Source organism: Narcine bancroftii, chromosome 2 (genome assembly GCF_036971445.1).
Source record: "Narcine bancroftii isolate sNarBan1 chromosome 2, sNarBan1.hap1, whole genome shotgun sequence".
Lineage (NCBI taxonomy): Eukaryota > Metazoa > Chordata > Chondrichthyes > Torpediniformes > Narcinidae > Narcine > Narcine bancroftii.
The window spans coordinates 242,490,227-242,503,409 of NC_091470.1; the positions used below are offsets into that span (position 1 = coordinate 242,490,227).

At 43.6% G+C, this 13,183-nt stretch overlaps 1 protein-coding gene across 5 annotated transcripts in view; it reads right to left on the reverse strand.

The window, feature by feature from the left end:
- The window catches only part of LOC138755174 (collagen alpha-1(XV) chain-like), a 263,158-nt gene that overhangs the window by 150,969 nt on the left and 99,006 nt on the right, over positions 1-13,183 (reverse strand). For 2 of the 5 annotated variants that reach the window (XM_069920629.1, XM_069920630.1), the window contains exon 1: positions 5,319-5,903. The exons of 2 other annotated variants lie outside the window; for them this stretch is intronic. In XM_069920629.1, coding sequence (XP_069776730.1) covers positions 5,319-5,694 — 376 coding nt within the window. In that variant the 5' untranslated portion in view covers positions 5,695-5,903. Of the gene's footprint in view, positions 1-5,318; positions 5,905-13,183 lie in introns of those variants that run through there. One more of the 5 variants, XM_069920627.1, reaches the window with a different exon arrangement.

Sequence of the window (13,183 nt, forward strand, 5' to 3'; positions counted from 1 at the left end):
ATCAGCCCTTGCAAACACAAATGCTGATCGATGATGTTCCTCAGAATACCCTCCAACAACTTACCCACAACAGATGTCAGGCTCACTAGACCATAGGACCCTGGTGGATCCTTGCAGCCCTTCTTAAATAAAGGAGCAACATTAGCCGCTCCCCAGTTCCCCAGCACCTGGCTAATGATGATGTAAGTATATCTGCCAGGGTCCTAGAAATTTCTTCCACAGCTTGCCAGAATACCTGATGGTACATTTGTCAGATCTCAGGGATTTAATCACATTAATATGCTTTAAAACTGATATCACCTCCTCTCTTGTAATCTGAATATGTTCCAAGACAGCAGGACTCATTTGTCACAAACCTTTGACTTCCATGAACTTCTCCACAGAAATGAACAAATGAGAAGTATTCATTTAAGACCTTGCCCACCTCCTGTGGCTGCACACATAAACAAGCACATTAATCTTTGAAAGGATTTATTCCCCTTTTGCTCTTACATCTACCCTGTGGAATCTCCCCTACTACCTCTTTAGTAACCTTCTCCACGAAGTTCCCTAATAAAAGATCTAGTGCTGTGCCATCTCTAATTAGGCCCTCTGTATATTGTTTAAGAAAATATTCCTGGACACAATTTATAAATTCCAGCTTGTCCAAGCCTACATGGGTCCCAGTCAGCATGAAGGAAGTTAAAGTCACTACTAACCAGTCAACGGATGATCCAACTTTCATACACATTAAAGAGTTCAAATCAATGACAGGTGAATCTTCTATAGGCCCTCCCTGCATCTTCCCAACATCATCCATCCCTCCCCAAACTACCCTCTAAGAGAACACAAAGAAATAGCAATACTCAATGAAAGAGAGGACATTATCTCCATGTATGGTGATGGAAATAAATCACTTCAATGCATTTCTGTAACTCCAAGTTCTTTACACAAATACCAAGAGCGGAATGATAAGTACCAAATTAGTAAATGTTAAACATTTGAATGTGGATGTAATGTCAGTGTTAGTGCTATGAATGAAACTATGTGGCCAAATAGGGTCAGACATCACAGCACAAAAAATCAGTCACAACTTCTCAAAAACTGGTGAAAGTAATAATTATGAAACAAGCTATTTTGTATTTTATCACTGAGGTCTAAAATAGATTATGAGAGGCACAGATAAGGTAGACAGCCAGCACCTTTTTTTCAGGGCAGGAGTAGCAAACTCCTGAGTAGCAGGACAACTGTATAAAGTGAAGGGAGGAAGGTTTAGGCTAGATATCAGGGGTACAATTGTTTTATAAACACAGGAACTTGTGGGTGCCCGGAATGCATTGCCAGGGATGGTGGTGGAGGCTAGAACAATCGGGGCATTTAAGAGACTCTTAGCAGGCACAAGGATGAAAGAAAAATGGAGGGTTATGAGATAGGGAGGGTTTTGTTATTTTTTAGGTATATATAGATCAGTTCAACATCATGGGCCAAAGGGTGTATACAGTGCTGCAATGTTCTAGGTTCAAACCTCAAAGCAGCAATATTAAGGCAATCAAATGGCTCTGCCAACTTTTCCAGTGTACTTTTAATACCATGTCCTCAGAGCAATGGACACAGTGAAAAGTAATGGGTGAAGTTAATGGTTTGAAGAGGGTAAAGAGAGGGAAGCGGTTATTAGTAGAAGTCACAGATTTAAACCAAAGGATACAGGGGTGGAAGGGGTAAGAGAAAAAAAAATTGTAAGTGTAGAGAGTGATCATGATCTAGATCTCCCTGCCTGTGAGGGTGAAAACATTCAAACAAGTTTTTCAAAAGGAAATTGGAAGATAGTTGAGAGAAGATTACAGGGAAAGAGCAGTGGTATGGGAATGATGGAAGTGTTGTACAAAGAACCAAACTGAATAGACTTCTTCCATGGAATAAGAATTGTAGAGACTTTGTTGAGTTTTGCTGAGATTCCTTCATGCTGACATTAGACTTGCCTGGCACTATTTGGTTACTAATCATTTTTCAGCCATGAGTGCCTGATGTGGTTCAACCTGATGTCATCCAAGGGAGAGAAGCTGGAAATCAGGCTGAATGGTTTCATCCTATTGGAGAAATTTCCTTTGCAATTGTTCTTCCCTCATTTTTACTACTGACCTATTTTCCTTCATTCTCAATTTTGACAAAGGGTTTCAGATCTGAAATATTAACTGTTTTCTCTTGAAATTATGCTCCCCATTCTGATCAGAGTTTTTCTAGCATTTTCTCTTTTCATTTCAAACATATTCCTACTTCAAAACTATGAGATACAATTTACAGAGATTCTATCATAATTTATGTCTAAAAATGCAGAGGAATTGATTACCAGTCCATCTTCTCACCAGAATTACCAGCCTCCCACTTGGATTACCATCTGTCCATCAGGATTCTCAGCCTCCCAGCAGGATTCCCAGCCTCCCAGCAGGATTCCCAGCCTCCCAGCAGGATTCCCAGCCTCCCAGCAGGATTTCCAGCCTCCCAGCAGGATTCCCAGCCTTCCAGCAGGATTCCCAGCCTCCCAGCAGGATTCCCAGCCTCCCAGCAGGATTCCCAGCCTCCCAGCAGGATTCCCAGCCTCCCAGCAGGATTCCCAGCCTCCCAGCAGGATTCCCAGCCTCCCAGCAGGATTCCTAGCCTCCCAGCAGGATTCCCAGCCTCCCAGTAGTGCTAGCTGTCAACTGTGGGTACATTTACTTCATATTGTGGAAGTGAGTTATCACAATGAAATTTCACGAAACATTCACAAATCACTTAGAGATGCTTTCCTTCCAAATGTTAACCACAATTCCCCTCAAGTAGTTTGTTTCTTTAACCCAATAATGCTGATGAACATGACAACTAAATTAGCACTGGGCTAATCTGCAGGTTTATTAAACAGCAGTCACCTCCAATCAGCGACAATCGGCCGGTTCTCCACAGGAGCACCCGGAGGAAACACAGCTCTGTCAGAACAATTGGGTTCAGTTCTCACTTGAGACGCAAGCACAGTTTCCTGGCACCTGACACCTCTCAGCATCAGCCTTTACAAACTGCAGCACCCAGGTAGCCCTCCAAGGACCCAGGTGAGATTACTGGGTAGTTGGTACCACCTGCTCCTTTCAAACAGCAGCCTAACCTATCTGCCTAATCAATAACCCGGTGATTTAAGGGGGATTGTGCCCCTACAATGACGTCGTGAGTGACACGTTATGCACGCACAGGCAGCCCCAAAGGGAATCTCATGATCCCTGTGTTCTTTCTGTTTAAAAGTTCCCTTAAATGTCCCCCACTCCATCGTCCATCCGCAACCCCCCCCCCCCCCCGCTCCCAGCCGTTAGTTCCCCACCTAATTCACCTCCCCATCTAACAGCAGGGGTGCAGTGCTGCCAAGCAGTATTGCTAGATGCCCAAATAATTTAAACCCCAATTAAGCAGGAAAACCACCCCAAAACCAACCCAAAAATAACGGGGGGGGGGGGGGTGATGCCACAAATGGGGAAGTGCTGCTGTGATCAGGGGGGGTTGCTGCCACAATGTGCCGGTCCAGTTCACAGTGACAGCTCAATGTGGGAGCAATGGCCGTCTTCGTTACCCACAAACCCCCACACTGCTGGAACAGCTCTGCCAGTACCAGAGCGGTTCCAGCAGTATCGGGGATTATGGGTAAGGTAGACAGCCATTGATCCTGCATTGAGCCAGCCAGGGGTTCCTGTGACACACTCACACAAGAACTGATATCATCAGATTAACCGGGTGAGCTATTTGCCCTTTCAAATTGGTGGAGAAGGGACAGGTTTCCAAACCACCTCTGAGGCAAGTCTGAGACCCAGGTTGATTTTTAACCAGGCTTGCCCAGTTTGGACTTTCAAATAGCCCGATCCAAGGGTCTTTAACTGAGTAAATCACCCAGTTAACCCCATTTTATAAGGCAGTTTGAAAGGGCCTACTGAAAGGGAATAGTACTGTCAGAGATGTTCTTATACAGGCAACAGGCTGGCCTCTTGCCTTACTCTGTGAATCTAAAAAACTGAATTTAAGAATGAGCAACAAACATCTTCCTAAAAATGAAGGCTAATACTCTGTCTCAACTAGCATTATTGTAGATTATAAATCAGCTTATGGAATCCACCGGTGCAGAGTTCCTCCCATTTTTTAGTTGCAAAAGGTCTACACCTGAAAGGTTCTCTACAGGATGCAAAAAGGGTTTGGATATCTGGTTGTTGGGAAATATGCTGCATAACCATGGGCGGCACAGTTAGCATGGGTGGGGGGCCAGCATGGTTTGTGTAGTGGTTAGTGCTCAGCTGTTACAGTGGTGCTGTCTGAAAGATGTTTGTACATTCTTCCCATGCCTGTGTTTCCTCCGGGTGCTCTGGTTTCCTTCTACTGTTCAAAACGTACTGGGGTTGTAGGTCAATTGGATGTAATTGGGTGGCACGGGCGCCTGGGCCAAAAGGGGCTTTTACCGTGCTGTATGTCTAAATTAAAATCAAATTACATTAAATAATTCAAATCTCTTCCTATGTAAATAGGGACACGTTGTACAGACTGAGGATGGCCTTATAACATTTGATAAAATCATGAGGGACATAGATGAGGTAAATAGTCATAGTCTTTTTCCCAGGACAGGGGATTCCAGAACTAGAGGGCGTAGACTAAAAACAAGGAGAGGAAGATTTAAAATCGACATGAGAGGTTATCTTTTTCACACAGAGTGAGGTAGGTATGTGGAACAAGATGTCAGAGGAAGTGCAAGAGCCTGACACATTAGTAACATTTAACAGATATTTTAGACTCAGTTAAAATGGTTCAGATGAATTATGGCCAAATGCAGGCAAATGGGTCCAGCTTAGATGGATATCTTGGTGGACAAGGACAAGTTAGGCTGAAGGGTGTGCTGTAAAACTCTACGTTTAACATTACTTCGTGTACTGTCTCCCTTGAAGGCTGACTGCATGATCCAGCTCATAAGAATGGTGTTTGGGGAACCCAGTAGCCTGTCACCACTGTGATCACCAAAACCTGCTTGCATTATGACTTAGTGACAAAATGCACCAATGGTAAACCGGAAATCTGGGAAAAACAGCAGATGCTGAATACCCGGAACAGACCATCAGCTAGCAATATCTCAGCTGCTGCACCACTAGACACACTCTTTAAACAGGTCTAACCAGACCTGGTGAAAGATTTCCAGCTCAACTCACATCCACTACAACTGGAGCTCTTCACATTTGCCATTGCCACACATAGAACCAACAGAGCCTTAGAGCATTGCTCCTCTGGCAGGCTTTTGCGATCTCGTACGCCTGCTCAACAGCTATTATCCGGTCACACATTACCTGTCAGATTCCTTGGTGGGAGCCAGCTGGCAGTTTCAGGTTTGGCTGGGTGTCCTGCTGAGGTGTTCCCCGTGGCTCTGGCCGGTTTAGCAGCGAGCTGCAGGTGAGGTGCACGATGAAGCTCTGGTGTCTGGGAGTCTTCAGCCAATGGCTCAGCCGTGCTGACCAGGTCAGTGCCAGGTGTGGATCCATCTCCCACCTCCACCGCGGTCGGTGCCAGGCTCCTGCCGGGTTCTTGCATGATTGCAGACATTGGCACGGTGGGAGCTGCTGTGGGTCGGTCCAAGCCCCACAGTCTGTACCACCAGTCCAGCTGTCCGTGCACCCCACTGCACAGCAACAAACTCAACACAACAGCAACAAACCCTGCAGTCATGGCTTCCTTTTGTTATATTGAAATTAAAACACAGCCTTTCATTATGGTTCAAACCTCCCAGATATCCTTTGTTTCTTAAGCTGCTCTGCTCTGTTCTTACCAGTCTATCGCTGCCTCGGGAGTAACAGGAGTATTTGAGCAGAGTTGCATAGTAATTCCAAGTAGTTTACCATAATGCCAAGGTGATGTTGAATCTGGCACAAGTCCATGGGTACCCGACCAAATAATTCCATCTGTTAAGAAGCTGCTCAGCTTGCTGGCTGCCTCAGTCTTAAGTGCGCGTCAAAGATAATCAGCAGTTTCATTCTCCCTAGCATGCACCTACCAATCGCATTGAAATAACTTGTCATTAAAGAATAAGATGCAAATTATCTTCATGTAGGGATTTCCAGCATTACTCGCATCTTAATTAATATTACGAAGGCTGTGGTAAGTTGCAGTTCAGCAATTTTCTGGAAATGTAACAGTGTTTCAATTGTATCGCAGAAGAAAAGAATAAACTTGCACTTATATCACAACCTTGGGGCGTTACAAACAGGAGCAGCCAATAAGAAGGACTTTAGAACTGCAATGACTGTCGTAAAGCAGGGAAACGCAGTAGCCAATTTACCCACAAAAAGCTTTCACTAAGAACACTCTGATAATTGGCAAGTAATCGATAAATGGCTGAGGTATGAATATTGACCAGGATATTGGGGAGACCGCCTATTCCTCTTTCTTTTGTATTCACCTGAGAGAATGGATGGGGCCCCTCAAAACGTCTTCATGTTTATCAAAAGCAACTGCCAATTCTGCGACTTTGAAAGCCCACTTTTGTTACAATTAATGCTTTGTCCTTGTTAAAGCAGACTTCAGGCATTTTGTATGCCACCAGCACAGTGACAGGAGCGTAGAGATTTTTCTTTACATCACAGATAAAATAAATGTATATCCCAGTTGAAATCCAGAAAGAGAAAAGAAGAATGTGTGTGGCTGATTCCATACAAATCGTCCTTTAATAGGTGTGGGAAACAATGGGAAAGAAACAAATCTTTCGAGCACAGTGGTCTCCGTGTCGGCCTTGACCAGTACCGACCAAAGATTTGAAAAGGAAGAAACTAAAGAACAGTAATTGATTTGCATAAATTGCAGGAGAATACATTGTGGATGAGCAGCTCAATGAACTACAGTAACCCCAGTAACTACAGCATTGCTCAAGAGTATTCGCAAAACGGAGCTGCCTCCTCTCCTCATTCTCCTCGTGTTTCATAAGATTATATCCCACTGTGTGATCATGGGACTGTGGATTTTACAAGCTCGTAAATGGCAGTGGCTGGAATCAGCTGCCTGTCATGCAGTGGAATAATTGACTGTTCACATGCAGGGAACAAAACTAATCTCATTTATTTTATTAATGTGTTGTGGTAAAGAAAAAGGATCCCTGGCCTCTGAAATAAAAACAAGTATGTTGGAAATGCTCAGCAGGGAGGCAGTGTATCAGGGCGAGGAAGATCAGGTTGAAATCGATGATACTTTTCTGCAGTCCACAAGGAAGCCAGAAATTAAACCCAGGTCTAAAAGGAGCACAGAATTCAGATGCTGGCATTAGGAAAAGTGCAGAGAAATTCCCCAAAAATTGATCAAAGCCGTGAAATGAAAACAGAAGAATGAATGGGGGCAATAAAAATGAGAATAAAAGGGCATAATCTTACAATTAAAATTAAGAATTAAATGCAGAAATATTTTTTTCCACAAAAAGTGGTGGAAATGTGGGAAAGCACCAAGGGCTCTGTGGAACTACCACTATGTATATAGATATATTTATGTGCTGTATGGGCTGGCCCTCCCCCTTGAACTCCTCCCTCCCAGATATCCCCCATAAACCCTTCCCTCAGTACCTGACTTGGAACCGGGCCAGCAACATGCAGCCTGTGCTGACACTTTAAGGTGATTAAAGCCTATTAATCACAATTCTCTGTCTGATTGTGGTTGATTGGTAGTACAGGCTGTAAATGTTAGGTCAATTAGAATTTTCAAAGAATAAGAAGATAGCATGTCCTTCATCTTGTAAAGTTCAAAGGCTGATGCGTTAAGTAAATATGACCATATTAATTGTCCCAACCATAAGGAATAATGCATCCTTGTAATTCATCTTGCTTTATTTTACCTAACATTTTCTTACTCCATTATTGTCAACTGAATTATACAAAAAGGAAATGTGTGAAACTCACAATATTTCACACATTATCAAAGGGAAGGTATTGATACACAGTCCTACAAGTGTAGGATATGACAAATGACCACCAGATGATTGATGTTAAGACTGGTGCATATACAATGTAGAATCAGCTGATGGAATAGATATAAATGCACTGGATTAGGCCCAGTATCAACATTTCCCAGGGTCAGCTACATTTATACCATAGAAAATTACAGCACAGAAAACAGGCCATTTATTTCTTCTAGTCTGTGCAGAAACATCATTCCTCTTGTCCCACTGATCTGCACCCATTTCATAACCCTCCAGTCTCCTCCAATCCATGCATCTATCCAAGTTATTTTTAAAACTCACATTTACCAAGTCAGATGGCGGCTTATTCCAAACTCCCACTACACTCTGAGTGAAGATGTTCCCCCTAAACCTTTCACCCTAAAGCCACATCCTCTCGTGTTTATCTCTCCCAATCTAAGGGGAAAGAGCCTATTCACATTTACTCTGTCTATTGCCCTCATAATTTTGTAAACCTCTATCAAATCTCCCCTCATTCTTCTATGCTTTAAGGAATAAAGTCCCAACCTGTTTAATCTTTCCCTATAACTCAACTCCTGAAGACCCAGCAGCATCCTACTAAATCTTCTCTGCACTCTTTTGATCTTACAAATATCCTTCCTTCAGTTTGGCAACCAAAACTGCACACAATACTCCAAATTTAGCCTCACCAATGTCTTATAGAACCTCACCATAACATCCCATCTCCTGTACTCAATACCTTGATTATAAAGGTCAAGATGCCAAATGCTTTCTTTACAACCCTGTATACGTGTGACACCACTTTCAGGGAATTATATATCTGTATTCCCAGATCTCTTTGTTCTTCCACACTCCTCAGTGCCCAACCATTTACTGTGTATGTCCTACCTTGGTTTGTCCTTCCAAAATGCAACACCTCACACTTGTCTGCATTAAATTCCATCTGCCATTTTCTGGCCTATTTTTCCAGTTGGTTAAGTCCCTCTGTAAGCTTTAAATGTCTTCCTCACTGCCCACAACTTCTCCAATCTTAGTGTCATCACCAAACTTGATGATCCAATTATGGTAACTTCTACTTTGAGAAAGAACCACTTGACAACTTCAAGCTCGAATGGCCAACTTTATCTGGAGCAGCAGAACCATTGCACACAGCATGGCCTTCAAACTATACACAAGAAGACAGACAGAAAGTAAACTCCTCCCAGCTTCATTTTAAAAACAGCTCACATTACAACACTTCTCCCCCCTTAGAATCAAACACACCCCAAATTTAAACCACAATGGAGTCATTAGCTTGCGTACTCCTAAAACTTATAATAACATCTCAGCAACACTTTAATAACATAAAAACATTTTTAAAATGTGGCAGATTCCCATTCAGTCTACTAAAAAACTGTCCAATCAAAGATTTAGTCTGTCAGGATGTTCGCGAGTGTGCTGTGATCTGTGCACGACCCCCAATGACCCAGCAGGCATCAATGATGAAGGTGTTTTGTGCAGATCTGGTGTTGGGGGCATGAGGTGTCTATGTGGAAATGTCCATCCTCTTCAGGGGACCCAGACTACTCTAACCAGTGGCTCTCTCTCAGGCAAAGTCACTGGTGAACACACTGTCTCACCATTGGAAATTCCATGAAACTGTCTGACTCTGAGTACATATGACGCAAGTGTACATGGTCCTGATGTCTGCGGAAAACACATCCATCAGTCAGCTTAACAACATAGGAAACAGGCCCCCCCCTGCTTTAGAATAATCTTGAGTAGCCATTGCAGATTGTTTCTCACATAGACATTGTCATCTGGTTTTAACTGACTTTCTCTCACACGTTGATCATGTCCCTCCTTCTGCTTTTCCTGCTTTCTCTCCACTCTTGCCTTCGGCAGGTTCAATCTTAACTTGGGCCTACACCACCCTCCCCCCCAGAAAATGCAGCCATCCTGCAGACTCTTATGTTTGGCATAAAGCTTCAGTTCCTCTCCTTCCATGATACTAGACTATCCTTGTGTGGTGATACACCACTGTATATTGTTACTTGTTTACTGGCACTGTTTATATGTATGGAGCATATGTATGGCTGACCAGCCTTCCCTTGGTGACTCCAACCCCTGGAATCCCCAAATAAAGGTAGTTATGTCAAGTCCCTCCCTCAGTACGAGTCCTAGAATCGGGCCAGAACAGGAGTATGGCCCAAGTCTTATGGTATTAAAAGCCTGATGTCCTGCATCTCCAGTCTTTTGGTATTATTGGTAGTGTATCACATTGTAAAAGGAAAGTCTAGACTTAGGACTGGGTCCCGCCTTCACAAGCATCTCTGACAGCCTTTCCAATGAAAACACCATCTCTGGAGGCACTTATGTAGTATCCAATGTCTCCGGTAAAGGTAGACAACTCAGTACATCAGTGTTTCCATTATCCTCCCCTGCTCTGTACACAATTGTGCACTGGTAGACTGACAGTGCTATAACCTACTTGAGGCTAGCGGTGGGATACATCTGGTCTCACTGAATAGGCTCATCAGTGGCTTATGATTTGTATAAATTGTGAATGTACGTCCAATTGAGGTACTGATGAAAATGTTTGACCGCAAAAACACTGGCCAGACCTTCTTTATCTAGCTGGGAATATCCCTTCTCAGCAGCCATTAGGGTACGTTAAGCAAAACTATTAGGTTTCCCTGAATGGTCCTCCATTACATGTGAAAGAACTGCCCCTTCTCCATAGAGCGAGGCATCAAGTGAAAGGGTGATCTCCTTATCTGGGTCATAGTGAACCAGCAGCTTCGCTAAGTGGAGAAGTTCTTTTACATCCTTGAAAGCTTCCTCCTTCTCTTCACTCCACTGCCACTTGGTGCTATTGTGCAACAGCCTGTACAGTGGGGCCAAAACTCTTGAGAGATTAGGAAGAAACTTGCCATAATAATTCACCATGCCCAAAAATGATCTAATTTCCTTGATGCCCTTTGGGCTTGGGGCATCCTTGATAGCTCTCATCTGTGATCTTGTGACCCAGGGAGGTCACACTCGGTGTCAGGAACACATATTTGCTGTGTTTCAATCGCAGCCCTGTACGTGAGACCCTCTTCAAAACCTGTTCCAAGTTAGCCAGATTCTCCGCCTCCATGGCCCCCATGATCAAAATATCATCCAGATACACTGCTAAGTGCAGAAACCCCTGCAGCAAGATTGGAAAATTATGGGGCTGGACGCCACTTCAAACACCAGGTGATTGTATTTAAATAATCACTTATGTGTATTAATTGTAACGTACTTCTTTGAATCCTTGTCAAGCATCAGCTGTTGGTAACTGTGCCTCATGTCCAGTTTTGTGATATAGCTTACCCCCCTGACAGGATCGCAAACAGGTCATTCAACTGTGGCAATGGGTACTCCTCCAGCTAAGAGACCCGATTCACCATAAGCTTATAGTCCCCACATAGCCTCACCATTTTGTCCGCCTTCACAAAAATGGAACAATGGGAGCCGCCCACCTTGAAAACTGGACAGACTCAATTATGCCCAACTACTGTAAATGTTTCAGCTCCTCCTCAATCTCATCTTTTGTGGTGTAGGGCACAGCCCTGGGCTTAAAAAAAACATGGTGTTGTCCTCAGGGTCAACACTGAGTTTCACTGTTCCATCCTTCAATGTGCCCTGCTCATCCCTGAAAATATCACTGTACTGCTGTAGAATGTCCTCCAGCATGTGTGCATACTTAATTTCATGCCAGTTGAGCTAGATTTTGCGAAGCCAATTGCAGCCAAAAAGATTGGGCCCGCTGCCTTTAGCTATCACCAGCCTTCTGACCCTCAGTTGAAATATCCACATATAACACCCCTACATGAGGTATGCGCTGCCCCATACAGGTCCTGAGTTTGAGCTTTGACGGTCTGAAGGTTGGACCTCCTGTATGTCTCCTCACTGATGACTGATGCCGTGGCCCCTGAATCAATCTCAAACATTAATATCCTTTCCTATGACAGTGACTGTGGCAAAATATGGTTCAGGTGGTTCCTTATCTGTCTCCAATCCAAACATATTGTATCCACGCACTGTCCCTTCATCTGCTTCTTCTTGGTAGAGTGTTGAGTTTTCCTCTGCCCAGGCTTGACCTTACCCTTTGAACTTCTTTACTTCTTTACTAAATGTCCCCTTTTGCCACAACTATAGCAGACAGTGTCTTTGAATCTGTGGTGATTTCAGCGGTGGGGTTTCCCCCAACAAGCGCTGTTGGAATCCATCAATATTAATGCTGCATACCAATCTATCACAGAGCAAACTGCCTCAAATTCACAACACTCTGACAGCTGCTAAAGCTCAGTCACAAAATTGGCCAGAAACTGTGCTGGCTTCCTGAAAAGGCTGTGAAACTTAAACCATTGGACTATCACAGAAGGTTATGGATTGTGGTGGTTCCCTACAAGCTTGACCAGTTCATCAAATGGAACCTCCCCCGGGTTCCATGGTGTGATTAGGTTCCTTATCAACCTGTAAGTTTTTGACCTACACACACTCAGGAGAATAGAGTGCTTCTTAGCCTGAGCCTTCTCAGTAATTTAATTAGGACGGGAAAAGTGTCCCAACCTTTCTTCATATTCCAGCCAATCGTCATTTCCTTCCACTTATACACCAATAACTCCGTACGTAGCCATCCAAACACACAGCTCCAGTTCAAAACAGGTCGACACTTCCACAAAGTCATTCACCTCATCGCCAAAAATATATGAGGTAACTTCTACTTTAAGAAAGAACCACTCGACAACTTCAAGCTTGAAAGAACAACTTTATCTGGAGCAGCACAACCATATAATACACACACAGAGGCTTGTCTTCTTCCTCTGTTGTTTCTCCACTTCACATAGCATAACCTTCAAGCTATACACAAGGCACACAGGAAGTAAAGAAGACAGACAGGGAAGTAAACTCCTCCCAGTCTTACTTTAAAGCAGCTCAAATTACAATACCAGTTTCCCACATTATCATCCAAATCATTGATATAGACCACAAACAACAATAGCTCCAACACTGATCCCTCAGGCACACCACTAGTCACAGGCCTCTAGTATAAGAAGCAACCATCCACTATCACTCTCTGTCTTCTCCCATTCAGCCAATTTTGAATCCATTTTACCACCTCTCCATGAATACCTAGTGTTTGAACCTTCTGAACTAACCTCCCATGTGGCACCTTGTCAAAGGCCTTACTAAAGTTTGTGTAGACAACATCCACAGCCTTTCCTTCATCTACTTTCTTGGCAACCT